The sequence below is a fragment of the Gymnodraco acuticeps genome, unplaced genomic scaffold (genome assembly GCF_902827175.1).
Source record: "Gymnodraco acuticeps unplaced genomic scaffold, fGymAcu1.1, whole genome shotgun sequence".
NCBI lineage: Eukaryota > Metazoa > Chordata > Actinopteri > Perciformes > Bathydraconidae > Gymnodraco > Gymnodraco acuticeps.
In genome coordinates, this window is record NW_022990152.1 from 23,276 (window position 1) to 43,272 (window position 19,997).

Here is a 19,997-nt window from a genome sequence, read left to right on the forward strand (position 1 = left end):
AATATGACTGAAAACCATCTTTTAGCAACTTAAAGAGTTCATTTAAATAAACGTTTATTTTGTAATCACAGCAGCTTGGATAAGAAGGGAACAGTAGCTCATTACAAATCATTCATCAAGAGTTTTATAATTGTGTACAATGTATTTAACTGCCGATACACTTTTTAATTTAATAACAAGGATCTTTTCTAACTAAAATACAACACTTTAAGGAAAAAAGGGTCAAAACACAGTTTACACTTGCAAATCCAAACCTTTATTTGTGATAAAATCAGAATAGATGCACAATTATTTTTTTTCTCTTCGTGCAGTGCTCCTCTTCGTGCACAACTGCTAAACTAATACAGAAAGCAAATACTAACTAGCAGGCCGGGGGTGCCGAGTCCACATCGAGGGTCTGGCCAGTCAGAAATATTAACAACACTGAGCTCTACATCTCCTTTCAATTCAGTCACTAAAACAGCAATCATTCCTAAATACAACTACACACTTTTATTTCCTGTAATAACCCTCTACATTGAACTGAAAGGGACATAGAGCGGCACAGTGGTGCATTTGTTACCAAGAAAGCCCAACGTTATTGTGCATAAAAAAGGCGCTTTCTTTGGGTCCCATTGCATGGTGCAGAGGGTCTTATTCTCATTTAAGATGTGGATGAAGAGTCGTGATGTCACATGTGTAAAAGACCCCTATTACGTCATCTTTTACCCATTTCTGATTGGCCAGAAGCTCCCCTCCATACGAGCATCAACACACAGACGCCTGAAAATATGCAAATCACAACAACATAGCAATAGAACCACAGTTAATTCTGTGTTATGAAGACTTTTAAAGATCACCACTTGCCAGACACTCACAACAAGGGCATTTACGGGAAGGAAAAGTGTAAAGACTCAAATGAACGAAAAAAACAAAACACAAATAAAATCAACATCTGACTTGGAGAGAATCTGGACACTTGTTTTTTGTACTGCATGTTTTTTTTTCTACAAAATGGTCTTTGATCGTAACGTTTTGTTAATTGTTTTATTTATTTTAATCCAAACCTTGGCATATATGGTGGTATTGTCTCAAATTTTGTTTGCCAATTAAAAAAAATGGCTGTTTATGCTTGGTTATCATTATTGGCAACGGAGCCTGTCGCACAAACAGGTGTTTATGGATCTGATACTGAGTCCAATGAGACTTTAAAGGTAACCCGTGCAGGACGTTTCTCCAAATATGTCACATCAACTGTAGTGAGACTGTCAGCGGCTCCACGTGCACATCTTCACGTATCGGTGCAATTAACAGAAAAGGGTTGTGGCTACAAGCTGGGTACGACTTTCAAAAGTTACTGAGGAATATGAGGAAGTACTGCCACCTCATTTCAGCACACCTGTATTAAAATAAAGGAGTTTGGTTGAAGACGAAAAGATGCGCACGCTATTGCTGTTTTGGGATTTGGCACCAGTGACAGTTTTCCATTTAAATATACGAGTTGTTGCGCTGACATATTCAAAGAGAAACTCCTACACGTTGCATCTTTAACATTTAAAAAGCTCACACTACCCCAGAAAAATAGAAATTTTCACTCATACCAATGACATTCAACATTCAAGTGCCAGTGTTTTTGTTTACTGTCTTTTGGTCAAGTCACTTTGTAAAATATCAACTTTTGTATTAGGCTTATAAAAATAAATATTTCTCAGAAATGCTTGATAAATTACACAAACTAGCAGCGAAAGTAGACTCGAGAACTCTGTGTGCAAACAGCTGATTCCTACGGTTGCTGTTAACTACAACTCCACCTGGTCCCAAAAAAAAACAGTTTCATATCTGGAAGAACCTTTCTGTAAATCACACACACACACACACTCTCACACACACACCTCTCACTCACACACACGTAACTGTGGAGCAACCTCTCTTTTTGACACCTGTCTGCGCTACACTCACTCGCCCCTCGCCCCTCGCTGAGGTTTCGGAGGGACGACAGAAGACTTCAACACTAATCTGAGTAACTGAAGTATTTTCTATAACTCGATGGGGTTCCTACAACAGAGGGGCCTTCAGGCCGCAGCAATGGGAGCGTAGCACCATTAATTGTTCGGCGACAATAGAAAGCACTCCTGCTGGAAAAAGGTCAGTATAACGCTGTATACAGTGTAACAAACTCCACTATCCGCTCCTTTAGGGCTGGGTATCGCCGGGTAAATTTAAGGCATCAAAAAAGGTTTTTAAAATATTCAAAAACTAAAGTGCTGACTTGTTCTAAATGACGACTTTTTCTCTCAGAGGAAATCACTTTTTGATTAGTAAAGCTGGTGGTCAAAGCAAATGTTACGTTTGGGCTTTTTTACTGTACAGGGGATGCATTTATTCACAGGACGCCACCTCAAACACTACTGAGTGGCAACAACAGATATACTATATAGAGCAGTGCTTCTCAAAGTGGTCCGTGTGCGCCCCCTAGTGGTCCGTGAGTATATTGGTAACATTTCACATTTGAAATAAATAAATACATTTAAGTTTTCCGCACTCTCGCGGGAATATCTCCGCAATGGAACAAGCTTAAGTTTCACTTTCTATTGCATGATAAAGCCCAGCGCAACACCTTCGTCACACATGTTGTCACTTGTTTGTACCATTTTCAGGCGATTTATAATCTGTTCTAGAAAAACGATGTGTTTTGGGATATTTGTGGAGTTAGGTGGTCCGCGAGTGTTTTTTTATTGGTTAAGTCCTTGGTATGAAAAAGTTGAGAAACACTGATATTGAGTAACAGCTAAATGCTAACACCAGCATGCTAACCGGCTCACAATGATGTAAGCAGCTTTTACTTGGTTGCCATCTTTGTTTCGGACGCTAGTTAACGCCAATAAGACAAAGCACACATGATTTTGTTGGTAATGGCATTCGTTTTGAAGGGTATCAAACTATTGGATAATTAAATGAACTGAAGGAAATGTGTTTTATTATCTTGAACTGCTATGCTTAACAATGTCCACTAGAGAGCGAATGAGTGCGCCGACTTTCCCGTACTGCATCCGTTTCTGCATTTTTAGTATAAAATAAATAGTATAGATTCTTCATCTGACATTGAAAAAATACCCAGCCCTAAGCTAACACTTTTCAGCCACTTCAAGGCACCGCGCACATGTCAGACTTTCCTGCGGCCAGCTTCTGCTCTAATGTGAACATCGCACGCACACAGAAAGCGGCTCATTCAGAGAATCTCAGTGACAGCGAGGTGAAAGCAAGCAAACGATCTGCATTGCACTCACTGCAGAAGTTCATGGGCGTTCTAACGAGGTGGGACGGGGGGGTTTTGGGGGCACAGTGGTAGTAACTCCAGCACAGTTTAATGGTAAATACAGCCAACAGATATCATCTATCCGTGCTAGAAAAAGACCTAAATACATTGCATATATATTTGCGTAATCCGAACAACACGACTTGCCTGCTTTACAAACACGATGAAAAGTGAGGTAAACTGAAGTGTTACCTTCCACGCTCCCTGCTGTGCAACTCACAACATTAGCTCATATCTTACATTGTATTCCTAGCATCAGTATCGCTGTGAAATGCTCAGTCGCTCCTTCATTTACTCTATCTGCCCCCTAGTGGCTGCTAGAAGGCACAGCAATGTCTACACACCCAACAGATTCCTCACTGTGCGTCCTTCTTTAAAAAGGTTTGCCTTTGAACTCGGCAGCAGGAACAGCGTTTAGCATCCTTAACGTTATTACTCAAACACAAAGACTGCACTAGCTGCATACTAAGTTTCTGGTTGGCAACAGCCATGGATTCAAGTAACACATCGGACTCTCACACAGGAAGTGGGGAACAATTCAGTCAAGCATTAAAACTGTTATTCAGTCAATATGTAAAGGTGGATTTTGTACCAAAATCCTATTGTGTTTATTAAACTGTAAGGTAATAAGCTTCAGTTCGGCCTCCTGACCACTGAGGACACAAGTTGGATGTTAAGATTTGACAGTTTTGAAACAACTATCTTCAAAAAAGCTGGTTAAGAAAACGTTTACATGTAAAGGTGTCCTTAAGAATATAAAAAAAAGTGCAACTTAAAGAATTAACGTGTAAAAAAGTGAGTTTTAAACTTAGCAAATGCTTCATATTGATTGTCATTTGCAATGTCAACTTATTGTCCCGTTTCTGATATTTTATCTTCATGCTGGTTATATATTATATTCACGGCTCTCGAGGATGGCGGCTATCAACCATCGCTGCAGGCAAATCAAACTGTGGCATCCATATCATGCCCACAGACGAATGCTCTGATTGGATAACGGGTGGGACGCGTCAATCACCGTTAGATCAACAATTCAACCGCTGTTTCTACTGGGAATCAGACTCAATTTGAACAATAGCGACAACACAACGCTCTGTGCTGCAAAGACAACAAACCTCATGAAGCTAAAACGATAATGCACTCATTTCTGTATTCGGTTCCTTTCTGTTGGACATGGTGGAGTTCCTTTTTTGTTTCTAACATTGCGTCCTATGACAACTTTCCTTCAACGTAGCATCCCATTAAACTGGCCCCTCATTTGAAACACTAGAATACAAAACTGGTTCAGTGAGAAATCACCAAACTCAAAGTCTGACACGAGAACCTGGTGTCTATACATCGAGAAACAATAATCTAGTTTGTATATGTGACCTGCTGTCTGCATGAATCCTCCAGCATTACTCAGCCTTAAACTCTTCACAAAACGATGTTAACGCCAACTAGTTTCCCTAAGCTCCTCACTGACTGCACTCCAGGGAAATAGCTCGACATGAACACGACCTACGATTACAAAGTGGTCTTAAAATAATAGCCGACAAGAAAAAAATCAAGAGTTTTAACATAACTAAAGCCTGCTGTAGAATTGTATCTATTTGCTTGGCATTTTTTTTACCTCCTTGACCAAAAAACAACAACACTTGCATATGTTTTTTTGTCCTGGTCCAGCTTTGTCATTAGTCAAAGCCAGTGGGCAATTTGAGAGTCTGCCTCGTGAGCGTTAGCTTGTTTTTCAATTTCCAATTAGTTGGTTTTGTGTTCACCGTAAATTAAATATCTCCAAAGAATAAATGTGCCGTTCAAATTGCCCACCGAGCTAAGCTCACCAGACCGCTGCGGTCAAACGTTGAGTGATCAAACGTGATTTTTCTACACAACAAGCGAGTTTCACTTGTAATTCACATTCTTCTTCTCTTTTCTGTTTCAAGAAGAGTTGTACTATTTACATTTAATCTATTTTCACTTCGCTTAAGTTGCTCATGTAAACAAAACAAATTAAGACCCTGATGAACGTTTTCCCCACCAGGTAGCAACAGGGCTTTTTTTTTGGCTTATTCTGCTGCTTATTAACAAAAGGGAGGGGATCGGAAACCGCTGAGTCGTCTACATTTACAGCGGAGTTCCTTTTAGAAGTTCAATCAGGGACTAAACCACAGCTGAGACGAACAGGGCTAACCGTGGGCCTTGAATGCATCACAACAATAATTAGATGTTCACTTCTGTCGTGAAGTAGCATAGCAGAAAGATGCATCTGCTGAATCAACAGGAAGTGGATGCAAATCGTAGGCAGAAGCTAACATTTGTGTGGTTATTTAAGTGAAGCTAAAAGGGCTAACTTGTGTACAAAGTGTGGCATTATCTCCCCTGGAAAGCCCCGTCTGTCCCTGCTGTGAAACGGTTCGGCTATATCCTTTTACTGTTATCCTAAAGACTGAACAAAGAAACTGGAATGACTTATTTTAGAGAAGACTCTTCATGTAACTCTCCAGGATAGAGTGAGCGAGAACATTTTGAACTCTTTAAGCCTTTTTTTAAAGTTGTGTATCCCCCTTGAAAGAAGCTTTTGGCAGACAAGGGTTTTAAATGTTTGTAGTGGAAAGCGGAGCACGATTCTCAAAAGCAACGAGGCACTAAGAGTCATTTTGTTTCTTCAGCAGCGGCCGTGTTTCATTTCCATTAAATGCAGTAGGACAATATTCATGTCCATGCTAGGTGCGGAAAGAGTATGCCATGTCTATCTTACAATAGAAGGTTAGAAAGTGAAGTTTGACCTCACATTTTAAAACGTTTGAGTAGGTTATAAAGATCTACATTTGTGTGAATAGTAATAAAATGACAGCTGCTTTAATGTGACTCAGCAATTAGTGACAAGATGCCTTTGAGAAACTCAAGCTCAAACCAGAGCTGTGACAAATCGCTCCGTTAGTACGACTCCCAAAAGCATAAAACCACTCTGCTTTCTGGCTGGCGAAGCAAAGAAGTCGTTTCTTTAATGTCTTCTTGAGTCACTCTGGATGAAGGTATATCAATATAAGTGGTTATATGTGTTTGGGAGCTCATTCTCGTGAATTTGAGCTCCAATAAATAGATAAGGAATTGCTTTGAGTTTCCTCATCGCGGTTTTAGTTTTTTTTTTTGCCAAGGTTTGATTTAGTTCAAGCCTAGTTTGTTTCCTTCCAAATATAAATAAAGAAAAACATGTTTAAACCCATACATGACATTAAATACACATTTCTTTTAGTTACAGTTGGCCAATACTTGTAGCCACTTATGGCAATTAAAACAACGGAAATAAGAGACAATTGTTTAAAAGGCACAGTACAGAAACAAATGATCCTCCATTATGTTTTGTTTCAAACAAAAGAGACGCCGTCAGCAGTCCGGAGACTGTTAGCATCGTTGCTAATGGGCTTTTCAGAGTCCAGCCGCAGTACCTTCAGTCTGTTAGACATCTTTCTCAGATCTCTGGAACTCAAGACTTCAATATGTTTTAAAAAGGTGAAAATAAAAAACGTTTCTGTTTCTGTGGCTGCTTTTAAAGTATCTATCATGTCAAGGAAGGAGACAGATCCCATTTTGGAATTTATATGCAGACATATTTTGCTCAGATTTGACATCTTGCCCATCTCTGCGCTATGTTTTAGAAAAGTGTTTGGCCGGTGATTTACAACATGGCCATGCGTTACATACAAAGATGACATGTGAAGGTACACAGGATGCCTGGCTGGCTTTGGGTGATGCAGACAAAAACACAATGAAGCCAAAAGTGATAAGCTGTCTTCCTGCAGCTGCTTTGTGGGACCGTAAATCTAAAATCTTCCAGGGGTTAAAGGAACGCCAACATATCATTCAATTGGTTATTTTTCCTTCGAGAAGGGAACATTGTTCAAACAGTCCTCACGGAAAACAAAAGGGTGCTGCTAAGCTGAAGAATAACCAACTCAAACTGTTCCCTTTATACTGTGGCCTATTGTAAGAGGTGAGATTTACCAAAGACGAGGGACCCTAAAGACAAAGGCGAGATGGAAAGGAGGATAAAAGGAAAATAATTAAAAGATCTGAGTGTATACGGGTGGAAGGAGGGCTATATAAATGAGTATAAATAGTTTAATAACATGCACGTGGTTTTTCTTTAAGGTAAATGAGGGGGAGGAAACGGATGGGGTGCAGACAGTGGAGTGGAGAAAGGAAGGAAGAGGGGGTGAGTTAAGGAAGAACCTAGTTGCCCCACCAGTCCACTTGAGGGTGCGAGTAGTTTCCTCCGTAGCCATCACTCGTGTAGAAGTTTCCAAAACCAGCTGAGAGGGAGGAGAGGAGAGAACTCAGAGTTAACAACGTGAGAGAGTTGATGTTGTTCATTAGAACCAGAGGTGGGGAAGTACAAATACTTTGTTACGGTACTTAAATACATGTTTCTGGTATCAGTACTTTACTCCGCTACTTATTTTTCTGACCACTTCTTACATTCTGAACACAAATACCTGTACTTTCTACTTCTTACATTCTGAACTCAAATACCTGTACTTTCTACTTCTTACATGTTGAACTCAAATACCTGTACTTTCTACTTCTTACATGTTGAACTCAAATACCTGTACTTTCTACTTCTTACATTCTGAACACAAATACCTGTACTTTCTACTTCTTACATGTTGAACTCAAATACCTGTACTTTCTACTTCTTACATTCTGAACTCAAATACCTGTACTTTCTACTTCTCACATGTTGAACTCAAATACCTGTACTTTCTACTTCTTACTTGTTGAACTCAAATACCTGTACTTTCTACTTCTTACATGTTGAACTCAAATACCTGTACTTTCTACTTCTTACTTGTTGAACTCAAATACCTGTACTTTCTACTTCTTACATGTTGAACACAAATACCTGTACTTTCTACTTCTTACATGTTGAACACAAATACCTGTACTTTCTACTTCTTACATGTTGAACTCAAATACCTGTACTTTCTACTTCTTACATGTTGAACACAAATACCTGTACTTTCTACTTCTTACATGTTGAACACAAATACCTGTACTTTCTACTTCTTACATGTTGAACACAAATACCTGTACTTTCTACTTCTTACATGTTGAACTCAAATACCTGTACTTTCTACTTCTTACATGTTGAACACAAATACCTGTACTTTCTACTTCTTACATGTTGAACACAAATACCTGTACTTTCTACTTCTTACATGTTGAACACAAATACCTGTACTTTCTACTTCTTACATGTTGAACACAAATACCTGTACTTTCTACTTCTTACATGTTGAACACAAATACCTGTACTTTCTACTTCTTACATGTTGAACACAAATACCTGTACTTTCTACTTCTTACATGTTGAACACAAATACCTGTACTTTCTACTTCTTACATGTTGAACACAAATACCTGTACTTTCTACTTCTTACATGTTGAACTCAAATACCTGTACTTTCTACTTCTTACATGTTGAACACAAATACCTGTACTTTCTACTTCTTACATGTTGAACTCAAATACCTGTACTTTCTACTTCTTACATGTTGAACACAAATACCTGTACTTTCTACTTCTTACATGCTGAACTCAAATACCTGTACTTTCTACTTCTTACATGTTGAACTCAAATACCTGTACTTTCTACTTCTTACATGTTGAACTCAAATACCTGTACTTTCTACTTCTTACATGTTGAACACAAATACTTGTACTTTCTACTTCTCTCATTTTCCAAACAGCTGGTTCCTTTAGTCTGAATGTGTGTTTGATGCGTGATCATTATTCTTTAGAGTCATTGCGTGCCTATTGATTTGAACACGATCCGTGTATCCATCACTTCCTGGTCTTCTCTAAAGAAGAGGGACCAATGGAAACGTTGTCATGTTGCCGATTTTCAGCATGGAAACATTCATTAGCTAACAATGACATTATTGTTCTATTAATATAAAGGGAGGTCAGGTACTCTTTAAAACAGCTGCTAGCTATGGGTACTTTTTACTGAAGTACATTTCAAAGTTCTTTACTTTTACTTGAGTAAAGAGTCAGCACTTTTACTTTCACCAGAGTATTTTTAAACACGAGTATCTGTACTTCTACTTGAGTAAAGGATGTGTGTACTTTAGCCATCTCTGACTATAACACCCTGGCTGTATCCTCACCTCCTCCGAACCCGCGGTTTCCTCCGTGTCCGGCCTGGTTGCGTCCTCCACGTCCTCCAAACCCTCCGGCGGTGCCTCCGGCTGCCGTCTGACGGTAATCACGAGCTCCAAAACCACCGGAGAACCTGGAGGCAAAATCAAACACACCGTTAACATCTCATTCAAAGAGAACCATCTTTGACCTTAAGGACACATTCAACACATTCCCCAACAGAGAGGGGACAGTGTTCACCTCTTAGAGCGTCCTCTGGTGTTGGTCTTGTGCTGATGTTCATACGCCAGGCTCTCCAGCCATGAGGGCACTTCCTGTTTCGCCTCCACCAGGATGTCCAGCAGGTCCTTGGTGATGTTCCCATTTTTATCATTGAAGAACGATGTGGCCAATCCTACAGGAGAATAAAAGGTGAGTTACAGGAGCAGTGGATACAAGCTTTTGTGGGTTGTAGCTTAAAAAACCGTCAGTATTTATGAGGCAGTCTCACCGAGGTTTCCCACTCGTCCTGTACGTCCGATACGGTGAACGTACTCCTCGATGTCGCTGGGCAGATCAAAGTTAATCACATGTTTCACATTGGAGATGTCCAGACCACGAGCTGCCACCTGAGGGTGTACAAAGGAGAAACAAGAGGTCACACACGTTCACATGCAGCGATGTTTTCACCATGATGGAATTTCTCACTGATCGCAAGGACGTCTTTAAGAAATGAAACTACTCATGTGTGCGTAGAAAACATTACAGGGTTGCACAGCAGTAGTTTGGATGAAAGGATGTCGTGTTATTTCATATTATTTGCTGCCCTTTGCGTAATATACTGTATGAACTATCTTAATTATCATTGTTTACATAAAAATAGGATGAGAAATTAAACTGTCTTGTTATCTGAACATGGACTATGTATGTATATTTGTACATAAGTATGTGTATGTATATGTACCTTTGTATGAGCGATGCTTTCTGCCCTCCCGCTTCTACTAATTGTGTTTGTTTTTCGGATGTATGAAGTGTCTAATTATTGAAATAGTAGAGTAAATAAATAAAACAAATCTATTGCACGTTTGCATGTGTTTGTACTGACCGCTGTGGCCACCAGGATGGGGCATTTTCCAGATCTGAACTGACTCAGCGCCTCCTCTCGGTCCCTCTGGGAACGGTCGCCATGGATACTGGTGCAGGCGTACCCCTCCCGATACAGGAAGTCCTCCAGAGCGTCGGCACCTTTCTTGGTCTCCACGAACACCAGGGTCAACGAGTCCTTACCTGAGGAGAGAAAACACACCCGAGGTTAAACGTTAGAAGTGAGAGGATGGTCGTGGTGGATGTGGAAGATGGAGAAAAGTAACAAAACAAAACTCAACACTGGTGTTTTGTTGGCGTGGCATCTTGTTTTGAACCTTAGATAAAACACATTAGTCGAACCCGCGATCCTTAGTGTAATAAAATACAGACTAATGGATTTTGGTCACATGGATGAACCACAACCAATCAAAATTTGACCCAAAACATTGATGCCATCTGTAATATTTTTACACAATTTAATGTGACGCAATCTAACGTTTTTGACACAAACGTCACAATATGTGTCACCAGGAGCTTTATATTGTTATTTTGCCAGAAAACCTACCAACACCTGGATATCTACAGCTGGCAAATTGTGAAATCAACCACCTTCCCTTATCCTACTCATTCATTTCCTACTAAAAAACTGCTTTAGCTATAAAACAAGTTGCAGCATAGTGACTACGGCAAGTCGTAAATCACTTGGTGTATAATCAAATCACACCTCTGTCACATTAACCTGGATGATCTTCAGGTAACGCTGCTTATAACATGCACTTTAATGACCTTAAATGAATCACATCACAGTACACTTTGTTCTGTGGACCGAACAGTGCAACAGGCAGCAGGGAGTGCAGTGTGGGGAAACAATAGTTACAAGAAACAATAAAACACAGTGTCAGCAGCACTGTGACTGGAGCCACTGCTGGAGAGAGTTTGGTCACAGTGAGTGAAGATTACAGCACGTTACTACCTGATAATACGGTGTATTGGCCTCAGTTTGTACGGTCTCTCTAGCTGTTGAGACGTAAACATAACCAGACTCTCTCCATCAAGGCTTTGGGTCTGACATGGAGACACCACAGCGACAGGCATGTTTGATTTAGCAAACCGGATTCATGAAATGGTACACAGAACCGAAAATAATATGAATAAACAAAAAGGATTCTCCGTACACAGAGAGGAACATCGAAAAGGGGCAAGCAAACTTATTTAAAACGTGAAATGACAGATACGATTGTGTCCCCATTGAGGATCTTACCAGGTTTCTCTATGTTGTCTCCAGTATTGTCCTGTACCTCGCTGGGGATGACTTTGGATAAAACCACACCAAACCACCAACATGTCAACTGCACTCAATCAGCAGTAGAAAACCAACCCTGTATGTTCCTCATGTGCCCAAGGTTCGCCTCCAATCAATACATCGAGTTCACCACCAAAAGAAAACGTCCTATTTTACCCAAACTCTTAATGAGTTTCTACTTTAAAAAGGAGGGGACATAAAGCATTCGTTGTAAAGTGGGAGTTGTATTTGTTTTTATGCACATCCTCACTTTTGCCTTCCTAACACAATAATATAGAATTGTCGACTCTTAATGCACAAATAGACTGGGATGACAGGACAATATGATAATGGTAAAAAGGATTGGGGAAATAAAACCGCACTGTGTGTATGTGTGTGTGTTAGCATAAGTAAATGTCTGGTAGTGTTAGGACACATGATGTTGTTGTTAGTGTTGGACTGTCTCACCTGTAGCGCTGAGCAGATCCAGGAGGAAAGACCTCTTGTCGCTCTCCTCCACCCACACTACTTTCTGGGTGATGTTCTCCGAGGTGGAGCCCACTCGGCCCACCGCCAGGAAGATGTACTCCTCCAGGAAGTCTCTGGCAAGGATCTGTTAGTGGAGCACAGAGTGACCGATCAATGTGCTGCCGTTTACCGGGACATTTAGACCGATAACCGCAGCTTTCAGTCGGATTGAACGACTATAAGTGGTCCTTTAAACACTTTCTTTCAATGCTAAAACAAGTGAATCAAAAAGACACCTGGAAGGAGGAAAAACATGCAATCCTTCATTTGATGGAAATACTGCAATTGTTGGTCAACCCTGTCACAGACTATATGACTCAGCTCATAACAACCTAATAAGGCTGTCCAACAACATCTGGGACCCAAAGCATGCTCTGACCAGAGAATATGAACTGCTACCATCTAATGGGAGATTCAATAAAGTCAGTCTGAAGCATCCTTTGTGCTCCGGTTTGTCCTCTCAGTAAATCCAGAGCTGAATCCAGATCGAATGCACGCTGACGGCTCTTCGAGCAGGTTTTCTCTCAGTGATTGCGATGTTGTTTTCATGTACTGTGTCTTGATATCTGTCTATGTTGATGTTTCACATGGAGCTGCTGTGATGCTGATGATCTAACCAATAAAGTATTATCGTATCGTAACTGTACCTGGATCTCTTTAGGGAAGGTGGCGCTGAACATCATGGTTTGTCGGATGCCTTTGTGCGGCATGGTGTCCTGCTCAACGATGCGTCTGATCTGGGGTTCGAATCCCATGTCCAACATACGATCTGCCTCGTCCAGGACCAGGTAGCTGAAGGGAAGAAGCACAGAGGAGGTGTCACATTTAGAATAAAGCTTAAAGGTCACCTATTATGCAAAATCCACTTCTTCATGTCTTTTCTACATCAACATGTGGAAAGAGACTGGAAGATTCTCTCTCTTTTTGATCCATTTCTATAAAAACCTGTATGAAAATGAGCCGATGAGATTTTGGCCACTTTATGATGTCATAACGATGTTTCAGCTTGTGCAGCCAATCAGCAACCACTCCCCCCCCCCCCCACCACCACCACCACCTTAATCTCCTCCTAGAGCACCATTGTGTTCTTTTTAACCAAATATCTCTGAGGGGCGACACACACACACGAGTATTATGTACTCTCAATATCTTTATTAGCATGACCATAGTTACATACAGTATTGCCATCTATACATGTTTTATATACTGTATATCTGAGACCTATAACAAAGTAATGAAAAACAGTATAATAGGGGACCTTTAATCTGAACCCAGACGGCCATTTATATCATAACATGTTCGTCTTACTTGCAGTAGTCCAGTCCGATCTTGCCTCTCTCCATCATATCCACCAGTCGACCAGGCGTAGCGACCAGCATGTGACAGCCTCGCTCCAGATCTCTGATCTGCTGACCAATGTCCGCGCCTCCGTACACAACACAGGGACGCACTCTCGAGCGGTAGGAGAACTATAGATAGAAACGAAAATGTTAAAGAAGCACAAGGACAAATATATCTCCATTTGTTGTGATGTCATGCTCGTGTGTTTGTATTACCTTCCTGGCTTCGTCGTATATCTGCAGAGCCAGTTCTCTGGTCGGAGCCAAAATCAGTGACATGGGGAAGTGCTTACGACGGCCATACTTTCCATTGTCCTGTAATACAATGACAACCATTCAGGAACAGTGGATGATTTGTTATTTTTAGCACAGTTTAGAACCATGTTTACCTGAATATGAGCTCAAACGAAATAGTAAAGACTGTTTATTTGAATTTACTAGGCGCATTACTTCACTCACTCTCTACTATTTGTTAGAAAATGGTCCCTAATAGAAGTTTGACTGTCTTGAGTTGAAGCTACATACTGCATTGTGTGCTATTAAATACCATTTGCCAATTAGTTGTCAAGTTTATCCCCTATTTAAACTATATGTAGTGTTGTTATTTGTCAACTTCATACACTAAAAGTACAAGGTATCCACTCTAAAGATGTATAATTCCAATAAAACAATAGAAATCAATAGAAACGTTCTCGAGCAAATAGATTTATGTGTTTTACTAAATAAAGCACGGTTATTTATTCCTCACCTGTCCAGATGCTTTAGCTGCGTTCAGAGCTTCTCCTGGTCCTTCGCTGAAGATCTGGCTGAGAATCGGCAGCAGGAAAGCTGCAGTTTTTCCAGAACCTGCAGACACAAAGTCAAAGATCTCAGAGTATCATCTCATGATTCTGACTCCTATGTTGAAGTCCCCTACGAGTGCCGTTTTGGTTTCAAGACCCTGGTTTGCGGAGGATACCAAAAAAGTCCTAGAAAAGACCAACTGAAAACTATTGCTGCTAAAAAGTTAGCAATGATTGAGAGTCAAACCTAAACATTTCAGATGTGTGTATCTCAAACTGCTGTAACTTTAATTCAAGTATCTTTGCTTTTAAAGGAGTGTTTTTAAATGTCATTTGATAATGTTTCTTAATGTATTTAATTTTTGTAAATCACTTTCAATTGCCTTGTGTTGAAATGTGCTGTATAAATACACTTGCCTATATGCATTAGTGTGTGTGTGTGTGTGTGTGTGTGTCCTACCTGTCTGAGCGCAGGCCATGCAGTCCCGCTTCGACTTGACAATAGGAATGGCATATTTCTGGACAGGTGTGGGTCTGGTGTAGCGACAGAGAGCGATGTTCGCCATGACGATCTCCCCCATGTCCACATCCTGGAACTACACAGCAAACACACATTCATAAAACAGAGAGCCGTGGAAAGCGTTCATGCAGATTATATTAGATGCAATGTTGTTATATCCAAGGTTAGCAGCGTACACTCTCGATGTGGTGAGGGCAGTTCTGTCCCGTGGCCTCAACAGGAATGTCATCGTATTTTTCAAAGTTGATCCCAGTGTTACCGCCGGAGAACAACTCACTGCAGGGGAACAGAACAGGAGCAAAGACATGCAATTAAACAAAGTTCCTCAACAATGGCCCATGTGTTTGAAACAACAATACATCTTGGTGCTTTTAAACTGGTGTTTATATAAAAAAAAAACATCCCAACAACATTTTAAAAACTCATGGTGACGTCTCGAAATGTCAAAACACGCATCAGAGAAAAAGGCAGGAAAACTAAAACCAAGGAATTAAATTAATGACAAATAGTGTCAGCACTTTGAGTTTTGGTTATTCTCCTTTGGCTTTCAGAATAATAGTAGACATGGCTTGAGTTTACACTCCCATACTGGTATAACATGTGTACGACTAGCTTGTTAAATCCAATGTTCCCCCCTGATATGTCCTTTAGTGAGAGTAGAGCTGCAGACTCACCTTTCCAGGCGTTCGTTTCGTGCCGTTGGTTTGGCCCAGTCTCCATCCTCTCTGGGCTCCTCCACCCAGCGGTTGTTTCCTCCTCCTCCTCCACCACCACTTCCTCCACCTCCTCCTCCACCTCCTCCTCCACCTCCTCCGCCTCCACCACCTCCTCCACCACCACTGAATCCACCGTGATCAAACCTGAACACAACAGAAGATACAACAAGAGTTACGCTACCATGTTCACCAAAGAGTTAGACTTTCACGTTATTGTCCCCGCGTCTCATCTCTACTCGCCTTCCTCTGTTGGCGTTTCCTGTGTGATTGAAGAAGGCAGACTTCCCTCGGTTGTTGCCAAAATTGCCGTAAGTTTCCTTGGGCGTGTTCCAGCCACCTGCATCTGGCAGAAAGACTAAATATAAAAAAGATATACATCTATATGTGTATGCCCAATAACATGCTGCAACAAATATAGTAGATCAAGATTCAAAGGTTGTATTGTCATATGCACATAAGCTACAGTGTAGAAAGAGCAATGCAATTCTTCTGGCTTTAGCTTCAACAATGCAACATATAATTAAATATTAAAAAGTAGTGCAGTGTAGCAGTCTTTCTTAAATCTGTATAATTACATACTTTAAAAAAAATGTTTTACAATCCCCTCTGTGGGAATAATACAGGTATTCTGATCTGATTTAAAAAGGAGGCAGGATACAAGGGTAGATCTAACAATATATCAAATAAATACGAATAACTTGCAGTAAAAACCGAAGCCCACCTTTGTTTTCGTAGCCGGCGAACGCCATTGGTTGCACCGCGGGGATGATGGGGTTGAAGGCTCCGCCCCTGTTGCCACGGTAACCCCCTCCGATGCCACCGCGGCCCCGCTCCATGCGAGGCGGACCTCGGTGTTGAAATGTGTTTGCGCCAGCCATGCGGTTGTCATGGTAGCCGTTCACAAAGTTGTTGCGACCCGCATCCCAGCCATCTGCAAAATGTTTTCCCACAATCCCGAATATAAAAATATGTATATCCTATATGCACACAATCAGACACATTTATACATATGCACACATCAAGACATACATAAAAGCACAACAATCAATATATACAAAATAATTGTCTATTCAATATCTTAATATATACCTCATAATATAATGAGATTAAAAGGGATCCTAGTTTCAGAGGACACTATATGTACTGTAGACACTATGTTTGTATGTATAGTACATGGTATATAAGTGAGTATACTAGTATATTCTGTATATTTTAAGGCGCATAGAGGAGGTAACAAACCAGAAAACACAGTGAGGAGTGATACAGATGGGAATATTGGTAGAGAAAATGCAGATTTCAGCAGATTTAGACTCACATGTTGCTGGCGGCGCTATGGTGTATCCCCCCGGCCGCTGGGCAGCGAAGGCATTTCCTGCTGGACGGAAGAAAGTGTTTTAGTTGTGTTTTTTTTTTTTAAATGCACTTGATAAAAAGGTACCCTGTGGAGTTTCTGACCCCTGGTAGCATTATGGAGCAACGTTTTTCCAAGCAGCCCCTCGTTTTGTTTGCATACTTTGACACAAGCATGCAGGCGTAGCGAAAAAACACTTTCTCTATCAGCGGCTCCTCGATGTGTTAGTGGTGGAAAACGTGGCGATGCAAGAGCAAAGGCACAGAAGAAAGCGACTGCCTAGCTACCTAACGTTGATGTCAACAATGTTTAAAAAAAAAGAATGGGCTTTGCAAATCTTTCACGAGGAAGGATATAAGCTCAATGACTCACACAATGTATAGATTTTGGTGAGTAAATGTAAACCAAACAAGAAAACTCCACAGGACAGCTTTGACTGAACTTGTTGCACACCATTTTTGGAAGCTTCATTGTTCCTAAAGGATTGTTAAAAACCTTTTGAAACACACCCAACGTGCATTGATCTGTGGTGCACCTCTGAATCTAGAAACCAAGGAAATACGATATGTTGTACTTCTGTAAATAGAAAAAGAAAGTGTTCCCCTTGGTTGCTTTCCTGATGTTTTCTCTGTGGAGCTCTTCCTTGTTTCAGGTTAGTTGCCATAGTGTTTTGGGTGCCTGTGCACATTTATTTGAAGGGAAAAGGAGTTCAAACAACTGCTTACGGTTAGGGCCTCCACCTTGTCCGTCTGCCCCACTCAAGTCTAGGACAGCCAGCTGGGGAAACACACAAACATACAGTCATTTCAGCAGAACAAATCAAGCATTTTGTTTGCAGGTGACACCTACTTGGAAATAAAAGCCAACAATGTATTTTTGGATTATTCATCAGAACTAGCAATGCAAAAAAAGCATGGGAAACAGTTTTTGAGATGTCCAGATTAAAAAACATTTTTCTGATGCCCTAATTTGATTAAATATATAAAAGTATTTGAAACTCGACATGCAGAAATTCCATTAGGGCGATGTCAACAAACTGCATTCAGCTCAGAACAAAAGGGTCACATCCAATGATTACCATGTACGTATTGTACCTTTCATACTGATCCACTTTATTATCTCACACTGGTGGACATGTGATTCTATGTCATGTATTTGTTATTATGCTAGTTTTGTGACTACCTGTGCAGGGACACAATATGCAAATTAGTTTCTACCTTACTCTGGTGCAGAAATAAACAATAAAAGTAATAAATATAGTGCATTTCCGTCCTGGGTATGCAATGCTCCTCTACTGCAATATTTAGTGCTTTAAGCTAATAACAAGGTTTGATTTCTCCATAAAAAACATTATCAGAGTCGGTTTTTTTGCTTCCTAAGAGAAAAAAAATGACTTTGTTTTGTTGTACGCAACGCTTTCAAATACATGTTGCCAATTAGACCTTTGCATAATATCAAGTGAGAACATATAGTACTTTACTGTTGCCATCCAACTGTCTGTCTAGTCAGACACAACTAGACTACGTTGATGGTGACGCAGAAGGAAAGAGCTTCTTTTTTTTTTAAAGCGGGACGCAGTGAAGACTAACTATGCAATAATGCTTATGCACTGAAAGCTAGAGAGCTGTACTGTAAAACCCCGCATTGTTGGTGTGTCAGAGCCACCATCCCTGCAACCTCCATTTTATTACTGTATCTAGCTGCAAGAGAAACGCAGTGAACAAAATAGTTGAAGGGGGTGTTTCATATGTTCACCGGGGAGAGCCGAATTAAGCATTCGGGCGTAAATAGTAATTCGGCTCTTAAGCCATGTCATTTAAAGCTACTAAAATAAGCTTTCTTGTATCATGTCGAATGGCTTTTTACTGTAGCCCACATGAATATAATGTAACAGACAATTCGGGTTCAAATAAATCTAAGTACTGCTCCATCACCGCCCCGCCGTCACTCCTGGTCATGTGGGTGTTTAAATGAAGCGCACCCAACGCTAGGTAGCATGATAGCATCTCTTAGCTTTTCTTTTAGGCTAGCCGGTAAGCTAGCACATATCCACACGATTATAAACAACTTTTCCGCCACAAACACTGCAAGACACAATACAAACAGATTCATTTTACCTGCTGCTCTAGACCGTGGACATTTTCGACGGCCACATGACTCATAACTATTGAATACGGAGGAAAAATGTTGTCGTTGAAAGAGATCCTCTTTGTTAGCCGGGTTTTTGATGCAATGTTATTTCTCCTCTAACGCGTTTCTGGGCAGATTGCGTCAGTTGTTTCAGTGGTTTTACAAGCTGTACCGTTGTAAAATGCTAATCATGAATTTTACGTGATGATAAATTCCTATTTGTTTAGCTACAAGGATGGCACTTCATGCAAACTCAGCTGATGTCGGTTTGCTCTTTAGCCGAAGATGAGGCCGTCATGCACTAGTTAAGTTGGCCTGAAAAAAGACGACAATCCACATCCGGTTGTGTCAAAATTAAAGTCGGTAAACTGAAGTCACTATGTTACATAATATGTGCAACACAACTTCATCTGTATGATATATTATGTCGCTATATTAAATGCAAATATATGCTTCGTGTTTGCACCATTGACACCGGAGCAAATTCCTCGTATGTGTAAACTTTTGGTTTTAAAAACGATTCTGATTCTGATTAAATAGGACTTATAATTGCTAGTTGTGTTGTTTATAAAAGTAACCATTTGCTGCACATTTCACATATCGATTGATTGATTGAATGTAACGGGTCTCTTATGTAACATTTCAAAAATGTATCTGTCTTCTGATCTTACTTCCGGTGGCACACACAACCCTTAACTTGATTGATGCATGAGATGTTGTTAATCCAAAACACGCGAGACTTTAACCACAGTTTGTCGCGATACCTTCACTACAGTAAAGTGCAGATTACCAGCATGGATGACTATCAGATGTCATCCAGTTAAATGTATTAGTTTATAAGACT

At 40.5% G+C, this 19,997-nt stretch overlaps 1 protein-coding gene across 5 annotated transcripts; it reads right to left on the reverse strand.

Annotated features, from left to right (window-relative positions):
* Nucleotides 1-233: 233 nt before the first annotated feature.
* Nucleotides 234-19,463, reverse strand: ddx3xb (DEAD-box helicase 3 X-linked b). Of its 5 annotated transcripts, none has more exons than XM_034217344.1 (19): nucleotides 19,141-19,463; nucleotides 17,749-17,800; nucleotides 16,988-17,044; nucleotides 16,394-16,603; nucleotides 15,913-16,009; nucleotides 15,631-15,816; nucleotides 15,133-15,232; nucleotides 14,897-15,032; nucleotides 14,403-14,500; nucleotides 13,871-13,969; nucleotides 13,623-13,783; nucleotides 12,962-13,106; nucleotides 12,255-12,399; nucleotides 11,766-11,816; nucleotides 10,524-10,705; nucleotides 9,930-10,047; nucleotides 9,680-9,833; nucleotides 9,448-9,572; nucleotides 234-7,590 (listed from the first exon to the last, which is right to left on the reverse strand). In XM_034217344.1, exons 1-19 carry the CDS (start codon nucleotides 19,183-19,185, stop codon nucleotides 7,511-7,513), a joined length of 2,241 nt encoding a protein of 746 aa, XP_034073235.1. In that variant the 5' UTR covers nucleotides 19,186-19,463; the 3' UTR covers nucleotides 234-7,510. The 5 variants fall into 5 exon arrangements, with proteins under 5 accessions (XP_034073235.1, XP_034073234.1, XP_034073233.1 ...); XM_034217343.1 differs by having other exon boundaries at nucleotides 15,913-16,015; XM_034217342.1 differs by having other exon boundaries at nucleotides 15,913-16,027.
* Nucleotides 19,464-19,997: the final 534 nt, after the last annotated feature.

Coding starts and splice junctions, on each gene's coding strand:
- ddx3xb (XM_034217342.1), bottom strand. CDS start 19,185: ATGAGTCATGTGGCCGTCGAAAATGTCCACGGTCTAGAGCAGCAG. Junction 11,817..12,254: donor GGATCTGCTCAGCGCTACAG/GTGAGACAGTCC, acceptor TTTTATCCAAAG/TCATCCCCAGCGAGGTACAG. Junction 9,834..9,929: donor AGGACGAGTGGGAAACCTCG/GTGAGACTGCCT, acceptor ATTCTCCTGTAG/GATTGGCCACATCGTTCTTC.